This window comes from Trachemys scripta, chromosome 24, assembly GCF_013100865.1.
Source record: "Trachemys scripta elegans isolate TJP31775 chromosome 24, CAS_Tse_1.0, whole genome shotgun sequence".
NCBI classification, from domain to species: domain Eukaryota; kingdom Metazoa; phylum Chordata; order Testudines; family Emydidae; genus Trachemys; species Trachemys scripta.
In genome coordinates, this window is record NC_048321.1 from 8,142,497 (window position 1) to 8,162,166 (window position 19,670).

General features: G+C 43.9%; 1 protein-coding gene across 1 annotated transcript in view; it reads left to right on the forward strand.

Moving 5' to 3' along the window:
• Positions 1 to 19,466, forward strand: part of OTUD7B (OTU deubiquitinase 7B) — a 74,702-nt gene extending 55,236 nt beyond the window's left edge. The window contains exons 5-12 of the mRNA XM_034756475.1: positions 617 to 718; positions 4,172 to 4,299; positions 6,991 to 7,103; positions 8,986 to 9,113; positions 9,801 to 9,950; positions 10,872 to 10,986; positions 12,980 to 13,064; positions 14,833 to 19,466. Coding sequence (XP_034612366.1) covers positions 617 to 718; positions 4,172 to 4,299; positions 6,991 to 7,103; positions 8,986 to 9,113; positions 9,801 to 9,950; positions 10,872 to 10,986; positions 12,980 to 13,064; positions 14,833 to 16,158 — 2,147 coding nt within the window. The 3' untranslated portion in view covers positions 16,159 to 19,466. The remainder of the gene's footprint in view (positions 1 to 616; positions 719 to 4,171; positions 4,300 to 6,990; positions 7,104 to 8,985; positions 9,114 to 9,800; positions 9,951 to 10,871; positions 10,987 to 12,979; positions 13,065 to 14,832) is intronic.
• The last annotated feature ends 204 nt before the right edge of the window (positions 19,467 to 19,670 follow it).

Consider the following 19,670-nt stretch of genomic DNA (forward strand, 5'->3'; position numbering starts at 1 on the left):
ATGGTAGGGCTTGGCTTTCCAGAGTGGCCAGGGAAGTTTGTCTCTGATCCTGGAGACACCAATTGCTATTTTTGTTTAAAGTGCTATAGGGATCTTTAACTTCCACAAGGGCCCTCATCAGATCCAGCCACAGAGAATACCAATGTCTCATTCAAAAGCTGACACAGCCAGCAGTATGGGCCACCTCGATCTACTTAGGCATAACTTGAGTCCCACATCCTTCTGGCTGAGTTGCATGATTGGTATCAACTGAGCCATAATGACGCTTTCGCTGTTCAACTACTACTGTAAGAGGGTTTCTCTGGCGGTTTACTTGTTACTTTGAGCTCCTTCCTTATTTTTTTTCTTCAGATAGATTTGTTCTCTGCTGAAAAACAGATGGGGGGGCGGGGAAGGGTCATCTAGGTCAGAAAATGCTATGAAATATGTTTGTTCCCCTCTCCCTTCCCCACTGGAAAGCGGATACATAACTGCTTATTCCTGTTTGTCGGGTGCTCTGAGACAGGCCAAGCTACAATCCGTTCCACCTTTCGCCTTTGAACAGGCAAAGACGACGATTGTTCTTCCTGTGTCAAGTATGAGCTTACAGTGGGGGGTCTCTGAAATATTTCCACAGGTCGCCTGAACTGGTGGGCTAACGTTGATCCCAGCTGCCAAAGGCTACTTCCTTTGGCGACAACAGGTGACGGGAACTGCCTGCTTCATGCTGCCTCCCTGGGTAAGACCTCAAAACAATTCATGGTGAAGTGAATAACAGTCGTGACTGATCAGTTTTTGACACTTGGGTATCAACAGATGCAGAGAAGTTTTGCAGGCACAACTTCCAACCGCTCACTTGATTTTTATCTCCTCCCTTAACAGCATAGCATGTTCTAAAGGACATAAAGAGGGGTCATCAAAGGAGAGAAATAAAACTTGCTACATTTCAGAGAGGGAGATGATCTAAGAACAGGAATAGGAGTCAGGAATTTGACTTCCAATCCTAGATTTGTAGTTTTGGGCACATCCCTTCAGCTCTCTGTGCCTCCATTTTCCACCTGCTTCACAGGAGGGTGACACAACTAAAGTTTGAAAGGCCCTGTGTAAGTGTGTGTGTTATTCCCTTCTTGAAAACCTACATAGTCCAGAATAACCTAGGATGGGGCAGTGAATTCTGGTTTGTGCACCTGTCTGCCTTTTTCTGAACGCACCCCTAGAAGAGATTTATTCTTTCCCCAACAGCGTTCATCCTTTCAGGATGATGCAAACTAAGCCTGTCTTTCATTTTTAATGGGCTTGGGGTTTTTTTCAGTCAAAGGATTTGTATTGTCAGAGTAATGAGGTAGATATGCAGCTGTGGGGAAGTCATGGATGATTCTTTGAACTGGTGTTTCCATGAAAGACTGAACTAAGAGCAGAAGGGAATAAAAAGTTCCTATTGTGCCAACATCCCTACTTGAGAAGGATTTTTTCTTTCTTTTTTTTTTAATTTTTAATTTGTTTTAAAAGCGAAGCATGTAGCATTTCCCCACTTTGTCCTAGTCCCATTATTTTAAAACTCCTGGTTCTCCCCACCCCACTGCAGTGTCTCTATTTTTAGACATGGATTTCTGAACGAAATGTATGAAGGGTAAAATATGTTCTCCCACTATGAAAGTAGTTTTTTGGTAGTAAATGAATATTCTTTGCATTGTTTAGAACAGGGGTGGGCAAACCATGGCCCGGATGCCTCATCTGGCCCTCCAGACATTTTAATCCGGCCCTCGAGCTCCAGCTGGGGAGTGGGGTCGAGGGCTTGCCCCGCTCTGCACAGCTCCCAGAAGCAGCGGTTTGTTCCCCCCTCCGGCTCCTAAACGTAGGAGCAGCCAAGGGTTCTCCGCACTCTGCCCCTGCCCCAAGCGCCTCCCCCACAGCTCCCATTGGCCAGGAACCCTGGCCAAAGGGAGCCGCAGGGGTGGCACCTGCGGACAGGGCAACGCGCAGAGCTGCCGGGCTACGCCTCCGCATAGGAGCCGGAGGGGGGACATGCCGCTGCTTCTGGGAGCTGCTTGAGGTAAGCACTGCCCAGAACCTTCACCCCTGACCCCCTCCTGCACCAGCCATGATCCCCGTCCCACCCTTCAAACCCCTCGGTTGCAGTCCGGAGCACCCTTCTGCACTCCAAGCCCCTCATCCCCAGCCCCACCCCAGAGCCCACACCCCCAACCGGAGCCCTCACCCCTCCTGCACCCCAATCCCCAGCCTGGACTCCTCATTGCTGACTCCACCCCAGAGGCCTCATCCCCTTCCGCACCCCAATTTCGTGAGCATTCATGGCCCGCCATACAATTTCCATACCCAGATCTGGCCCTCGGGCCAAAAATTTTGCCCACCCCTGGTTTAGAAAATAGTAATGTTATGTTGAAATAATGTAGCTTGAGGTTTATAGTCAATCTTGCATAAAAATCACAGTGTTCAATATTTTATCACCGTTGCGGTGAGACTCAGATCTCAGGATAAGATTGTATGGACTTGATATGTGGCATGAACCGTGCCTGCCACTAAGGTTTGCAAAAGCAAGCTGCTGAAGGCTTCTTTGGACTAGGTTAATGGTTATGACTTCCATAACTTCCAGAGAATAGGTGATATCTCCATAGGGCCAAATTAGCTGCAATTTAATAGCGGTGGACAGCTTTTGAAATTGTGGGCTTTCAGATTGGGGTGGGACAAGCTAATAAAAATAGTGAAGGAGAGAGCATGGGTAATAGAGAACAGTAAAAGTCTTGCATCCCAAGGCATTGGCTTCAGCGGACCAAAGGGACTTTAATGCTGGGGAGTTGTATAAACAGGGGACCCTCTTCTGCTTTAGGGTAGCTTATCCTCTGGTTTTAGTCCATTTTATGCAGAGAGAAAAGGATAGTCTAGTGGTATAGGAACCTAGCCTGGGCCTTTGGAGATTCCTGCTCTGTCCCAGATTCAATTCCTGCTCTGTCCCAGACTTCCTGTGTGGCCCTGGGCAGCTCATGTAGTCTCGCAATGCCTCTGTTCTCCATCTGCAAGGTGAAGCTAATAGCAAGAATGTTGTGAGGATAAAGACGTTAAAGATTGTGAGGTGCTCAGATTCTCCAGATAAGCACCTAAGAGATCAGAAGCTTGAGAATACTTGTCTCTACCCTTCCCTCTGGCAAAGCTTACTGTATCTGCCAAGGGAATTTAAAGTAGCAGAACCACCCATTCCTTCCCCACACACAGGATGCTGCCTCCTGGACTGGGACCATTTTAGAAGCCCAAGTTTTAGTCCCCAGTGATCTAATCTCCTGAATGTTGCTATAATATTCTGACTTCAGTGAAGTCAACAGAAGTGGAGTATTTCCTATATGGGACTGGTGCCGTTCATAAGTAGTGAAGCCAGCCTGCCTCCTGTAAATAGATGTTATCCTGGCCCCTTGATTGATTTCAAGTAATTTATGGACACAATACTATACTATCATTGATGAGTTTTTTGGTATTTTAAATTAAAAGTGGCAACTTTAACTCGAACTTGCATATTTCTGTGCTACAGAAAAATTCTGTACAGCTGTTGTGTTGTGGATAAGCTAGGGGTTTGGGGTCAGGATTCCTGGGTTCCATTCCTAACTTTGTCACTGACTCTCTTGAGATGTCCTTAGGCAAGTCACTTTATCTACCTGCCTTGGTTTCCCCATCTGTAAAATGGGGATACAGTAGAACCTCAATGTTACGAACACCAGAGTTACGAACTCACCGGTCAACCACACATCTCCTTTGGAACCAGAAATATGCAGTCAGACAGCAGCAGAGACCCAAAAAAAAAGCAAATACAGTACAGTGTTAAACGTAAACCGCTGAAACAGAAAATTAAAAAAAAAGATTTGACAAGGTAAGGGAACTTTCTGTGCTTGTTTCATTTAAATGAAGATCGTTAAAAGCAGCATTTTTCTTCTGCATAGTAAAGTTTCAAAACTGTATTAAGTCAATATTCAGTTGTGAACTTTTGAAAGAACAACCATCACGTTTTGTTCAGTGTTACGAACAACCTCCAGTCCCGAGGTGTTCGTAACTCTGAGGTTCTACTGCACTTCCCTACTTCACAGGACTGTTGTAAGGCTTTAGTGAGACACATCTTCAGAAGGCAGAGGCTGGAGAAAGGCCAACGGCTATTAATACTCTTTCCTTCCTCCCCTCCCCCATGTAGGTATGTGGGGTTTCCACGATCGAGATCTCATGCTTCGCAAATCGCTTTATACCTTAATGGATAAAGGTGTGGAAAGGGAAGCCCTCAAGCGGCGGTGGCGATGGCAGCAAACACAGCAGAACAAAGAGGTAGGAGAAGGAATTAAGACTGAGTTCTTAGTTATGACTCGAGGAGGCATGTCCAGGGACAATTTTAGATGGTTCTGGGAGCTGCTTCCTCTTCTGGGGAAAGTTTTGCTTTTTAAACATTTAATGTGAATTTTGGGCAAATCCATAATGCACAGTGAATTGGCTCGCTCCGAAGGGAAGTAGCCATCCGTTTTCAGTACAGTTGTGAAACTTTTAAAGAGATTCTTTTCATATGGTAAGGGTGTTCTGTTAACTTATAGCTGTGTTAGCAGTATTGGTGTACGTTGTTGTTCCTGATGCGTTAGGTTCCCAAGTGAGATCCAGTATAAATAGGATAATACAACGTGACTGTGAAAGCTCATACTTCCCCGTATTGTTAAATTACGATTTGCTGCAGCCATTCCTACTGTGCCTCCATTAGGGATCACATCCTGTCACTACCAACAAAACAGTTCTTTCAGAGAAAAGAAATGCATCATACTCTGTGTAGGCTTCTCTTGTGATAAGATCAGAGAGACACTTCTCAGTCAGAGCGCTGTGTGGACTTTACCACCAAAAAAGGAAATTCGCACTCTCACCACATTAAAAGACCATTACAGTTGTGACACTAGCCCAGGAAAGCAAGGACGTATGTTTGTCAGGGTGGAAAGTTACCAGATGTCCTTGAGTAGCTAGTTAGAATACCATTGTGTTTTAGGTGCTAAAGAACACAGTATGTTTTCCTTAGAGCTGTTTGATTCTTTTAAAAGGTAATTAGTAAATAAGACTTTAAGATTAATATTTCCCGCTTTAGAAAGAGAGCCATCCTTGTTAAAACTGAATATTTAAAAACACAAATTGACTTTTCATCATTTAATGTTAAAAGCATAGGTTTCAGCACCTCATCAGTCTGTGGCATCTGAGTGCCGCCCCAGCTGTAGACGGCCAATAAAGCACAATTATCCTGTGTGCTTTAATGACCTCTAGTGTTATGAAAGACAAGCTTGTGCTAGTCCCTTTGTTTGGAAGATCTGTCTGACCGTTCGCCTGGTGACTGACTGACATTCCAGAGTTCAGGTGATGGCTGCCACCAGTTCTTATGTTCATGAGTAAAAGCCCTAGGAGAATTGGGGAAGCATGTTCTCCAACAAGCAAAAACATTCTTTGGGTGTAGAGTAAGATACTAAAATAGCGTTGGTATCTCTGAGTGGAGTGACTTCATTTCAGTGAAAGTGGAGCATCCCGTTGGAAATATTAAAGGTGCAGTTGAACTGTTGACTTGTAAGTTGGGGTTTGGATTAAAAAAGGTTAGTGGTGCAAGCTCCCCCCATCCCCAAATAAGCTCACTGTAATGACATGTACATTGTAGATGCACAGTGGATTGTGCCGATCTGCACAATTTAAGCTCTTCCCCCCTCTTTACATGCTTAGATCAACTGTGAAATACTTCACAATGTTGACGATTAAATGATATCATCGTTATACTTCTGAGTGAACATCTCCCCGAGACCAGCAGGGGCGGACATCGCTGTGTTGGTTCCTCTTGGTTCACGTTTTGAATGATTTCATAAGACTAGTGATTTAATTTTCTAAAACTGAAGCTCCGATTCTGGAGCACAAGATAGCAGAGAGGTGTGAATACACCATGCTCCCATGCAGTCCCCCATTCCAGTCCTGGGAAATTGGATTTCTGAAATCTGATTTAGTAAGTTTGGCATAACGTCTTGTGTAGTCTAACTTCAAAATCAGTCTGACTCCTTTTTTTGTTTGGCGATGTGATGGTTTCTGGTACTTTTTACCTTAAATTGTCCCTCTTTGTGGGCATGTTGGATGTTAACATAGCAACATATGAGCTTCAGCCAAGAGGGCTGGTTGAAGATTCCTTATTCCCAAAATATAACTCTTACTGAATGATATAATTCTGAAAACCACAGCTAATGAAAACGTAGTCAAGATGGCACCTGTGTAATGCCATTCGCCAATAATCTTTTTAGATTATCAGCTTTTCAGGGCAAGGATTGTGCTTTCATATGTGTTTTGGCCAATAGGGCGCCAGTCTCTTTTGGAAGACCCCATGATATTTCAGAATCGTGCTGTATATATGTGAGACCAATCTGTGCTCATAACTGAAATGAAATGAATAAATGAAAGCATTAGAGTAGTGTGTGCAGACTAAAATGAAAGTGGGACTGAAAATGTAAACTCAGTTTAATGGTAACACCTCGAAGAATCAATAATATCTGAGAATCATGTGGGACCTTTCTGGACACTTTGCTGCTGGCTTTCTTGTTCAGTAGGAAGGGAAGGTAAATTGCTTTCTAAAGCAAAACCTGCATGTCTGCTAATCCAGTTATAATTTCCTGCTGCCTTCTCTCATCAATAGGTTAGGCAATCCTTTATGCTTAGAATCAAGATGCCTTTGGTGTAATTTGGGGATATTTAAGTTTTATTCCAATTCTCTGGCTTTAAATATTGGTGCATCAGAAACGTATTATCTTTCACATGAACTGTAGATTCTGATTCTAACCATATTATGTGTTCTGGTTACTTGGTATACCTCCAGATCATATCACTGTACACTCTTTTGCATGAAATCTATCGGTAGCCTTTGCAAAATTCTGTAGAGAAATCGATGCTGGGGCAAATTAAAGCAGCTTGCTTCAGCGAGTTGGTAAACCCTTATTCTGTGTGGGTTTTTTGTTTTTTGTTTAGTCTGGCCTTGTTTACACAGAAGAGGAGTGGCAAAAGGAATGGAATGAGCTAATCAAACTTGCATCCAGTGAGCCCCGCATGCATTATGGTACAAACGGAGGCAACTGTGGAGGGTAGGTAGAAGACAGCTGTGTAAAGATGACAGATGCCACAGGGGGTTGGCGGCCCAGTCAGATAATTCAGTAGTCTTTTGTTTTTCTTTTCCCCCTGAGATGCCCTCGGTTCAAAAACAAAATAGTTTAGTGGTCTCGTAAAACTCACTGGACACCATCGGTGCGTGACTTGCAGTAATTACTTGTGGGGAGCTCAGGACTGGGACCAGAAGGTGCTGCAGGCGCATCCCTCCTTAAACGGTGAACTTTTGGGGCAAGGGGTCATCTTTTTATGGTGTGTATGTACAGGGCCGAGCACAATGGTCCATGATGGGGAGCCGCAGCAGTGCCTCTCTGTGTAGTCTGGTTCTAGCCAGCGCTTTGTCTCACTAAAACTTACTCAAATGCATCTGACACAGTGGGTATTCACCCACGAAAGCTTATGCTCCAACACGTCTGTTAGTCTATAAGGTGCCACAGGACTCTGTTGCTTTTTACAGATCCAGACTAACACGGCTACCCCTGATACTTCACAAATACTAAATTAAATTAAATTAATGGAGATATCCCATCTCCTAGAACTGGAAGGGACCTTGAAAGGTCATCAAGTCCAGCCCCCTGCCTTCACTAGCAGGACCAAGTACTGATTTTGCCCCAGATCCCTAAGTGGCCCCCTCAAGGATTGAACTCACAACCCTGGGTTTAGCAGGCCAATGCTCAAACCACTGAGCTATCCCTAGCGAAGGGCTTGTCTGTTCAAACATTTAGTCCACAGCAAGCTGGGGTATGAATCTACGGTATGTTAATGCCCATCAGCAGGGTCTGCACAGACAGGCTGCGGCAGGCTAGAGCAGGTAGATTGACACCCCAGCTTGCCATGAATGAATTGTTTATGTAGGTGAGCCCTAAATCTAAAATATTTATTTATCCTCACTCATGAGTAAGGCCCAGATGAATTAGCTGATGCCCTCTAGTGTTTGTACAATTCTCATTTATTGTCTGACCTCTCAGCCAGATGGCAGACTAAAGTAAAAATAGCCACACACCAAGTTTAACAAAGAAGAGGAAAGAAATTTAATCTTCTACGTATTTGTGTTCCTAAGGATTAATGTCTCTGCAAAGGCTACCATGAAATCCTTGTTATGTTCTGATGGTGGAGCACGCTTTCTCTTCACAGAACACACATTTAAGGAGGCGTGTTTCTCTAGTTTAGAGGGATCTTGTTGGCTCACAACTCGTGTTTGTGTAACCTTGTCCCAGCCTTCTTCTGCATGGGAACACTGGGGCTTCAGAATGAGCACTGCAGCACCAGATGTGTTGATGCTCCAGGTGGCAGGGAAGTTCGTCAGCACTACAGCCCTCTAACTGGTTTAGGGATTGGCTGTCTGCCTCCATTTCCCATCTGAAAAACAGGAATAATCGCCACCTTTGAGATCCTTAGGATGAAAGGCCCTTTAGAAGTGCCACTTCTTAGTATTATTGGAGATGAGTCATTTGTCTCGTCGTTTGGATTTGGATCTATACTGGCCCAAAGTTCAAATCGGTTTAGTCGCTGCTTGCCCCATCTCTGATCTAATATAATAATATATGGAGATAGTTCTATCTCTTAGAACTGGAAGGAACCTCGAAAGGTCATCGAGTCCAGCCCCTTGCCTTCACTAGCAGGACCAAGTACTGATTTTCGCCCCAGATCCCTAAGTGGCCCCCTCAAGGATTGAACTCTCAACCCTGGGTTTAGCAGGCCAATGCTCAAACCACTGAGCTATTCCTCCCCACATCTGATATTAATATGAGCTATGCGGATGCTTGATATACACTTTGTTCAGAGTCTGTTCGTAAAGCAAGCGATTTAAAGGTGAAAGAGGTGAAGGGCTGATCACATTTCTCTTCATTATTTCCAAAGTGTTGACAGCTCTGAAGAGCCAGTATACGAGAGCCTGGAGGAATTCCATGTCTTTGTTCTTGCCCATGTGCTGAAGAGGCCTATTGTAGTAGTGGCAGACACTATGCTGCGAGACTCTGGGGGAGAAGGTAAGTCCCACAGATTTGCAGTCCCCTTCGCTCCACTGCCAAGTTGCTTTTATTAATTCAAATGTATGTGGTGCAATTTAGTGGAATGCTTCCTTCCTCCCTTCACTCAGTTCCACAGGGGTTTTTTGTACCTTGAAATTGACAAGGAGAAAAGATGCATTGCGCTGGCTCTGGGTTATGCAGAGCTGCCGCAGTGAACCAGTTTGGTTCCGATGGAAGCTCTAAGGCATACCACAAACACCTTATAATATGAGGTCTCAAAGAAGGCATTGAGACAGCATGTACGTGCTGTTATTTTCCAAATTCTTTGCCCCCATGTACTCCTGTGCAGAAGGGAAATTCCACTCCCCGTGAACATAATTTTCCACTAGCAGACTTTTTCATTTCCTGTCAGAAAAGATGAATCAATTACTGATCTCGTGTGTATAAGTTTTGGGTGTTTGTGGAAGAGAAAAGAAGCGTGCGTAGATAAATTTAATTCCGCAATTGTGCACCTCTGATTGTTTTTATCCTTTCTAATGTGGCGGTGTCTGTTACCTCCTCCCCGGTAAAATAATTTAGATAGATGGATCTAATGTGAAGGTGAAAGTTGAGGTGAAACAAGTTGGCTCGGTCTGTCAGAGGTTTCAGTACAAATGGTTCTTAATAATCTATTCTGAAAAATAATGCAGTATAAATTCTTTTCAGCATTTGCTCCTATACCGTTTGGAGGCATCTATCTGCCCCTGGAGGTTCCAGCCAACAAATGTCATCGCTCTCCTTTGGTATTGGCATATGATCAAGCCCATTTTTCTGCACTAGTATCCATGGAGCAGAAGGAACCCACAAAAGATCAAGGTACCTCATAAGGTTTCTGATTTTTGGTTTTCACCAATTAACGGCCCAATACAAAAAAAGTCTGTTTTTTTGTTTGTTTTTAAATCCAGTAGACACAGGAAAAACACCGGAAATGGCTACTTGTGTCAAAAGGCTTGTCTTCATGGAACAGTCATGTGGACCATGGGGTGGGGGTGATTTCTAGAGAGCACTAGTGTATTGCATGTTAATTGGTGCATGTAGACCCTGCTGGTGCGCATTAAAGGTTCCCTAGTGGGGTATGTTTGAAACAGTATTATGTTAAAGCACACTAGGGAATGTTGTGAACAGATTACTCAGTTCAGTATATACAAAGAGCCCTGGAAAAAAACTAATTTTTAGACGTCTACGTAGAACTCAAAAATTGCTTAAAACCCGCCTCCACCATCCCCAAATTAAATTAATAAACCCTGAAAAACAGGATCTCTATTTATCGAACAAGACCGGTGACTTTAAGTCATGAGCAATAAGGCTGCCTGGTGGCCAGTCTAAGAGACGCTACAGATCCCAGGCCGTGGGCATGTTTTGGCATTGCACAAGCCACCCTCAAAATTGACACCCTCCTCAGTAGTCAGTCAAAGGCTGAGCCAGAGAGACACTGAATCACTGACTGCGAAAGGTGACCCTCCCAGGGATAGGGTCTGGACGCTGGCGGGCTGGGTGATATGAAGGAAGCTTATTTTGTCCGTGCTGTACCTACTGTGTAGATCAACATTTGGCTTCATCCTCCAGAGCTTTTCACTAATACTCTCTTCGCTTTCCAAAGAAAACGATGCCCCGTCGAAATAGTAAACGGTGATTTGCCGTTTCTGCTCCCCACGACCTCTGTCCACTTCCACCTTGTTGGCCAGGCCTTTGTCCTTTCTGGCCCTAAACAAGTTGCCCTTCCTCTTTCCATCACAGCGGTGATCCCTCTGACTGACTCTGAACACAAACTGCTTCCTGTGCACTTTGCTGTGGATCCTGGGAAAGAATGGGAGTGGGACAGAGATGACACTGATAATGTCAAACTAGCAAGGTGAGTTCTCAGCTGGAAATCAAACTGCCTGACTGCAGCTGCTCTGTCGCCTAGCATCCCCCAGCTAATAACTGAAACTTTAATTACTAGCATCTTGTTTCAAACTTGTGCTTGGTGTGTGAAAATCATCAGTAGAGATGTAGCAGCCCTTTTTTCAAATGCTATCAATTATTGTAAGGCCATGAGACTGTGGGGAGAAGTATTTAAGATCAAAGTACTTAAGGTAGGCGCAGGTTTATGTAGGTTATATGGAGCATGTAACCTCTCTGAAGTTATAGATCTAGAGCTGGTAGAAAATTTTCTAGCAATGTATTTTCAAGGGCCAATTGCCTTTTGACCAAATAGACATTTTTGTGAAAAATGGCTTTTGACTGAAAACAGTCATATTTTTGTGGAGGGAAACGCTGATTTCCCAACCAGCTTTAACATTAATACAAAAATAATCCTGTATGCCAAATGAATACAGAAAAATATTTTTGAATTTGGCCACATTTCACATGCAGTAATTTAATTTTACATAATTACAGTACAAAAGTTTCTGATGCTAAGGGTATGTCTTCACTACGATTTATCGCATCTAGTCTAGACGCGATAAATCGATCCCCGAGCGCTCTCCCGTTGACTCCTGTACTCCCTCTCGGCGAGAGGCACAGGCAGAGTTGACGGGGGAGAGGCAGCAGTCGACTCACGACGGTGAAGACACCACGGTAAGTCCAGCTAAGTACGTCGACTTCAGCTACGTTATTCACGTAGCTGAAGTTGCATTACTTAGATCGACTACCCCCCAGTGTAGACCAGGCCTAAGAATCTCATTGAGGACCTTGGAAGCTTACAGAAAACTCAATGACACTAGTTAACTTTCTACAGCTCAGTCTTGTGTCTATTCTTGCACAGGCTTAAACAAGCCTTATTTTATTCAGTTCCAGAACTTCAAATGGGTTTATTTTTAAAGGCCCCTCTACTGGACAAAATTAACTAACCTTTTGCTCTTTAAGACCCTTTAAGTGTGGTCAAGTGTCTTAACATTTTACAGTCTCGTAAATTTCAGCCAGTTAAAGGATAGAGCTCTCCTGAATAATTGAAGGCACGATGTATTTGTTCTTTGACTTTGCACGTGCATGTTTGCTGTAACCTAATCCTTGCTTCCTCAGGATCTCTTAAGTGATTTGTTAATTTCATAGGAATTTATCCCCTGGTATGCCAAAGAACAACATAACTCCCCTTTCTGTGTAGGCAGGAACAGAGCCATGATATGTCTGCGTGCTACTAAGGTTGAGTTAGAATGCTGGATGATGCTCAAATTTCTCTTGTATTGCTGCTGTCTCTTAAAGGGACACCGACGATAGAAATCAGTATGCAGCAAATGTATGTGACCACTTCACTTTTTCAGCTTCAGTTAACGGAGATCATTGTGGCCACTATTAAGCTATTTTCTTTTATGGAAAGAATATGTAGCATTTGTTTGTTTCACGTTCTGTAAAATCAGAAAAATGTAAATGATTTCCAAAGAGACGAGAAAATTGTTGCCTTTTTTTGTTGATAAAACTAAAGTTTTTAGTGCGTGGTCAGTTTTCCTTTCTGGTTCTCATGCACTAGTTTTGTCCAAGTTTCTGCAACTGCAGAAGAATCTGAATTTAAAAAGTTCAGTGAAATAACTTTTACAAATCTAGTGTGAACAGAAGTGTTTTTGAGAAATTCCTTTTTACACAAACCCTGAATATGGGGCTTAAATTAAGCTGATTTTTCCAGTTAACTTTTTACATAAATGCTAGTCGTATAAGGGTTTGAGCACTTCAAAATATCTTTTGATCCAGTTATTACATTATAAAAATTAGCCAGCAAGTTTTAATAGAAGAAAAAGGCAATTAAAATGTAATTTAAATCTCCATATAGTGAAAATAGAACCCCAGTTACTAAAATGATCCTGGATTGTTACTTTGTTTCATATATATATATATATATATATATATATATATATTTTTTTTTTTTTCAGTGTGACATTATCGTTGGAAGCAAAACTACATTTGCTGCACAGTTACATGAATGTTAAATGGATCACCTTGCCCTGTGAAATGCAGGTAAAGAAACAGGAAATATTTTTTTACTCCTTTGAACACAGTCCTGCTTCCTTCCCACAGAGGACTAGACAGGGGATGGACGTTTGCTTTCATTCTTGTACATTTCTTTAACCTGCCATTAGAAGGCCTGGCTGTCCTTGTTTTGCTCAGAAAGAGCAGAGAAATGCCATGCAGATGGACCTCTTGGATTCTGTGCACACTTTAGTAATAGTTTACGTTAAATGTTAAAGCTCTCAATACACAGAGCAAATAATTCAACCTACTGCACTACAGGAATAGCTCAGTGGTTTGAGCATTGGCCTGCTAAACCCAGGGTTGTGAGTTCAATCCTCAAGGGGGCCATTTAGGGATCAGGGGCAAAAATCTGTCTGGGGATTGGCCCTGCTTTGAGCAGGGGATTGGACTAGATGACCTCCTGAGGTCCCTTCCAACCCTGATATTCTATGTTCTGTACACTGCTGGAGCTGGACACTTGCTTTCCAGCAACCAGAAAGTGAATCCAGATATTAAGGTGATACAGCTGTAACTTCAGGGCCTTAAACCTTAAGGGATCATATGTAGTGTTCTGAATACTTCAGCATACTTCGGAAATCCCCATGCTGTCATCTCACCAAGTCACGGCAGCTGCATTAGCAGTGAAAACATGGCTTAGATTCTTCCAGGTTCATAGATATTATTTTTTTAAAAGGAAGCTGTGGGGTTGGTAATTCAGGACCTGGAATGACTCCTCCAAATTCCGTGTGAACTGTTAAATTTCAATTTGGATCATTTCCAAGAACAAGATGCTGCCATGGTATGGTCTGTATGGAAGAAGCTCAAATGACTGCATTTAAAAGTAATGGTTTTCCTTCTGTCCCCATTTCCCCCTCCCTCCCCCATAGATTGTCCACAATACTTGTGAGTCTAAATCCTCACCTGCCATGATGGCCCCAGGTCATTACAAGTAAATGACATTAGTGAACTATGGGGGTATAGTGCCCCCTAGTGAAATGGGCTGCAGGTCTGAGCTTGAGCAATACCTACCATTTTATTGTGGTGTCTTTTTGATTGTGTCAAGTATCAGAGGGGGAGCCGTGTTAGTCTGGATCTGTAAAAAGCGACAGAGTCCTGTGGCACCTTATAGACTAACAGACGTGTTGGAGCATAAGCTTTCGTGAGTGAATACCCACTTTGTCAGACGCATGTGGCGATTCTTGATGGTGGTTACTACTTCCAGAATCCCAGCATTCAAACGGCTGCTCCTGTGTCCCATACAGACACACTATAAAGAACCACCCCACTATACTCCCGGATTGTTTTATTAGGTGGGCTACATACATTCCTGCATTTGTCCATTGTGGTGACCTTCCTTGCAGCCCATGAGGGCTATTTCCAGAACGCATCCAAAATAGCTTTTGTAGCTGGCCAGCAGGAGATAGGTCACCTGGTAGAGCGCACTGACATTTCTAGTTAAGGTCTTGCTTTCCCCCATTTAAATCTTGCACTAAGTTGCTGCATCTGCGGAGCCTAATTGGTAAATGTAACGTTAGGGCTGTATTTTAACTGAGTAGGGGCGTGCAGACAGTGATGTACGTGCAGCCTTGAGACTCTGCGGCTCCTGTCTGCGGCTTTTAGGGGAGCCAGCTTTGGTGTGGAAAAGGCTCCCCCTGGTGCGTGTTTAGGCCTTTCTCGTGAGCACCTGTGTGCTGCATCCACTCAGAATTTGGCCTGAAGACCGTAACTGCTGAACTAATTGGCTTTCTCTAATGGTTGCTTCCTTTCTCCTTAGGCCCCTCTAGCCCAGCCAGAATCCCCTACTGCTTCTGCCGGAGATGATGCCCGCTCAGCGGCGGAATCTGGGGAGTCGGACAAGGAATCCGTCTGCAGCAGTACCACCAGCAACGGTGGCAGTAAGAGCAGCAAGGACAAGGAGAAAGAGAAGCCGAAGAGAGACCGAGAGAAGGACAAAGACAAGGAGAAGGAGAAGAAACGGGCCGACTCGGTTGCTAATAAGCTGGGCAGCTTTGGCAAGACTTTGGGAAGTAAGCTAAAAAAGAACATGGGCGGCTTGATGCACAGTAAAACTGTCAAAGGAGGCGTGAGCAACGGGCAGGGGGAAACCTTGGAGAAGAAGAAGAAAGGATCCTTAAAGTCGAGGAAAGGCAGCAAAGAAGAAACTTCCCAAGGGGATTTGTCGGTCTCTGCTGAGAAAACCTGCCCAGGCCAAGTGACCACAGAGAAGCAGTCGGATCCCTATAAATACAGCAATGACGTGAAGCTTGGCTTGAGCATCCTACGAGCCGCCATGCAGGGCGAGCGGAAGTTTATCTTCGCTGGCCACCTCAAGACCAGCCACCGGCACCAGTACCAGGAAGAGATGATCGAGAGGTACCTTTCCGATGCCGAGGAGCGCTTCTTGGCCGAGCAGAAGCAAAAGGAGGCGGAGAAGAAGGCCTTTGCAAACGGCGCCGCAGCCAAGAAGCTGGAGCCGGAGGTTAATCTTCACAAAAGCGAGGATGTGCTACTGAATCCATCCTACCCCCAGTTGGCTCCTAGTTACAGCATCCAGACCTCGGAGCAGGCCATAGGAGCTAAAATGACAGCTTTTCCTTCCAGCTACTCAGGGGTCTTTACCATTCCCCGGCCCGCTGTGGTCAACTGTGTAGAAGGCGCACATCCCCCCAGCTATCAAGATACCCGGAGGCAGGTAGCAGGTGGGTCCTGCAGCACCCTTCCTCCCTATGCTACCTTACCCAGACATTGCACTCAGGGGCGGCCTCACCCATACCAAACCAGCCCTTCCCACCTGGGAAGGTTCTCCCCAACCGAGATGGATGTACCCCCAAATTACCCCGTCGAGTGCGACGACCCTCCCTGCGCGCCCCCCCACAGCAACGGCTCCAGGGAAACCCTAGAGCAGGACAGCTTGCCGAAGGGAGCAAACGGGGACAAAAGCAAAAGCCGAATACTTTATAACGTTCAGCAGACCAAATGCAAGCAGCCGAACTGCAGTTTTTACGGGCATCCGGAAACTGGGAATTTCTGCTCCTGCTGTTACAAAGAGGAACTGAAACGCAAAGAAAGGGAACGAGAAGCACTAATACACAGGTTCTGAAGACTTTGGCTCGCGCTGACATTTGGACCCATGAAGTATGGGGAATGCAATAATCTTTTTTTCCATGCTCCTCTCTCCCTCTTCATAGGAGGGTGGGGATGGCTGGCTGGCTGGGGTGGCAAATGTGATTCCACTACAGTGTTATAGTGGGGATCCATTTAAAAGGAGGCGGGGGGAAAAAAACAAACCTTTCCTTCCAGGAGACTCTGAAAGAGAGAGGGGGATGCTATTGAACAGGTTTCTTCTGGCAAAGGGTGACTAAGATTAGCAAGCCCTTGTAGGAGGCATGGTTGGGTCAGAGCACATGATGAAGCAGGGAGTAAGACCCCAGGTTCTTAAAATGATCAAATCAACAAGACCAAAGCTTTAAGTGAAGGCACGTGGAGAATACCATGACTGTGTCCTTTTAGTTGGATTCCAACTTAAACTAATTTAAAATCGCTTTTCAGAGGAGTTAGCAAAACAGCCCAGCAATTTTAGTTGAAATATCCTGGACCTTTTTAATAAGACATTTTAACATGGTTTTTATTCTTTGCTGGTACTGAAAAGAATTGAAAGTTGGAAATGGACCGTTTCAGTGTAGTGGCTCTGAGGGGGGCCCTCTCCTCAAGACCCATCTCCATCCGATGTCTTCTGAGCGTGCCTCTTAGCAGCAGGTTCAGGACTCTAACCTTTAGATGGGCTTGACTATATTTTTTAAATTTTATTTTTAAACTTTTTGTGGGGGTGGGAGGGCGGCAATACCAAGCGTTTGCGTTTTCTTACAGAAGTACTGTGCAAAACCGTTCTGTTACTGATACAGTCAAACCTACTTAGTAAGAATCAATGTGAAAATGAAGTTGGTGTCTCCACCCAGCAATAACCATCAGTGTGGAGAAGTAGAAGTAGAAAGGACGTGTCAGGCGCCCTGCAGCGCTGGAAGCTAAATCCATACTAGTTGGCTGCTATTTTAACACACACGCACTCACGCTCTTTCTCTCTCTCTCTCTAACTTGGTTTTTCTACTTGAGCAAGTTGTTTCTATACTACCTCTGTTCTGCTGAATAGCATTAATTTGGCTCTATTTTGCTGAGCCATAGCTGACTTTTGAACAATGGGGAATAAAGATATTTTTTGATAACAGGGCTAAAGGAGCTGTAATAAGTAAAGCAGAGCTATGACATAATTTTAAACACACTTTTATTACGTGGTCCACAACTTTCCCTCCCCACCTTCCCTGAGTCCCCTGCAGCATTAGGGTCGGCATAACTTTAGCACTGCAGTGTTTGCACAGACATTTGTCACGGTAGAACCCAAACTGGAGCTGTCCTTATTCCAGTCTTGTACAGAGCAGGGTCAAACATTTGAAATAAAATTTGAATCATAGTGATAAATTAAAAGCTTTACAACATTCCCTTTTTGGTTTAAGAAGGCGTAACTATGCAATTATTTTCCATTTTAAGTCTGCTCATCGTCCTTAACTTGGGGGGAGGGAAGGATCAGCAAAGAAGGTGAAAGTATACTTCTACTGGAAAATGACCTTCGAGCCTTATTTTCATTTACACACAGGCTGTGTCTGAACACACAAGTTGCACCAGTTTAACGTAAGTGTGTTTTAAAGGACTGATTGATTGCCTCGTCGATAGGGAAAAGTTGTACCCGTTTAACTCAAGGTGTGCTTTTAAAATGGATGGACTCTCCTCCAATTAGGAATCCGCTTAAGCTAAACCGAACGAAGCCGCTCTTAAACCAAAATAAGTGTCCGTCCAGGAGTTTGCACTAGCGTAACTAAACTGATTTGTTAAACCAGTGTAACTTTCTTGCGTAGATAAGGTTTTATTTAAAATGGTGCTAACCCCCTGTGGATATTATTTTTGGCTGGAATGCCTTTTTTCTATTTAGCTTAAACTTCTTTCTAACTGATTGAAGCTAGAATCAATCATAGATTGATGCCAAGTGACTGTTGATATGAGTGTCCACTCGGCCTCTTCCACTGGTTTCACTAAATTGATTTTAAATCACACCTTTAATTAAACTGGTGCTGCTTTGTGTTTAGACAATCAGAAGCCCCTGTACACAACTGTGGCAGCGTAAAAGGCCCTATAAGTAGGGTAACTAATTGACGGATCCCAATTTACACTGTCAGTGGTATTTCCGAGCGTGAGTGCAACAGAATAATGCCCCAGGTGTTTAGTTTGAGTGTTATATTCTCATCGTGTTTCCTGGCTACCTTTTTCTTTCCCAGGAACCAAAACAGCAGCTCCACATTTCCTATGCTGATAAAACATCAGCCTTCCGTCTCGTATCCTTTTCTAAACAGGGATTCGTATCCCATGCTGGGCTGATTCCAATATGCTATCAGCATTGTTCCGTCCAGACCAAACCGATGAAAGAACAATGGCTGTTCTCCCTGCTATCAGGTAAACGAGTCTGCAGCATGCTTCATGAGGATGATGTAAGCCAAGGGTTTTCAAAAGTGCCTAGTGATTTTTGGGCACCCAGCCAAGGCCTCGTTCTCAGAAGCTCTTTCTCAAAGTCAGACCCCTCTAAGGTGTCTGAAGTTGGGCCCCCAAGACTTGAGACTCAAAAGCACTAGTTGCTTCAGAAAATCTTAGCCATACAGAGTAAATTGAAATTAACCAATCGGTTTTAAGGCAACTTCACTTATCTTGTAGGCTGACATCCACACACGCAATACTAGTTAAAAATAACAGACTAGCTAGGAAGATGCGAGCTACAAACACTGAATCAATTCACTCTTCTAAAAGAAATTCATTTGAAATCTCTTCAGCTTTTGCTACAAAGATTCACTGCTCTTACTTTATTCTTTTTAAAAACAGCTTAGCTGGGTGCTTTAATTCTCCAGTGGCAGCGTTCACTGACAGTATATTCTTATTAATGAAGTTTGACTGTATTGTCATCCCTCTCCGAAGACTGTTTGAACCCAGCTTGCTGTACTGTGGTGTGAATGTAAATCTGTACATAGTGGATCGGAGTCTGAAAGCGTGGAAGAGAAACACACAAAGTCAGACGCTCATATGCCAGGATCCGATCGTTCAGTAGTTTGGCAAAGAGACGGTGGAAGTTTAGCAGGTGAAGGGCAAGTTTCCTCAAACGTTTGTTCTCCCATTTAACCCAGCTCTGCAATTTTTGCACAAGAACAACTCCCTTTGGAGCTGAGACTGCAGGATGGGGCCCTGACCACAGGCTGCTGTGTGTCGTCCGTTATTAGACAGAGGTTTCTGTAGGATCTTACCCTTGCAGTCAGTTCTGGCATTTGCTTGTCTGCCATTTTTATTGCCGTTTAGGTCTAGTTCATAGCTTTTTTTTTTTTTAAATCAAAAAAGAAAAATTTGAACTTCAAACAAAGTTAAGTTTCCAATAAAAAAAAACTTGAAGAGTATTTTTTCTATAAACCACAAAGTTTCAACTATTACCCTGAGCAGAACTGATTCCAAAGCTTTCTTGCCTTAGCTATGTCATAATGAATTGACTAGAGAGGTATCGATTGAATTTCTTTAGAGCTGCTAGGA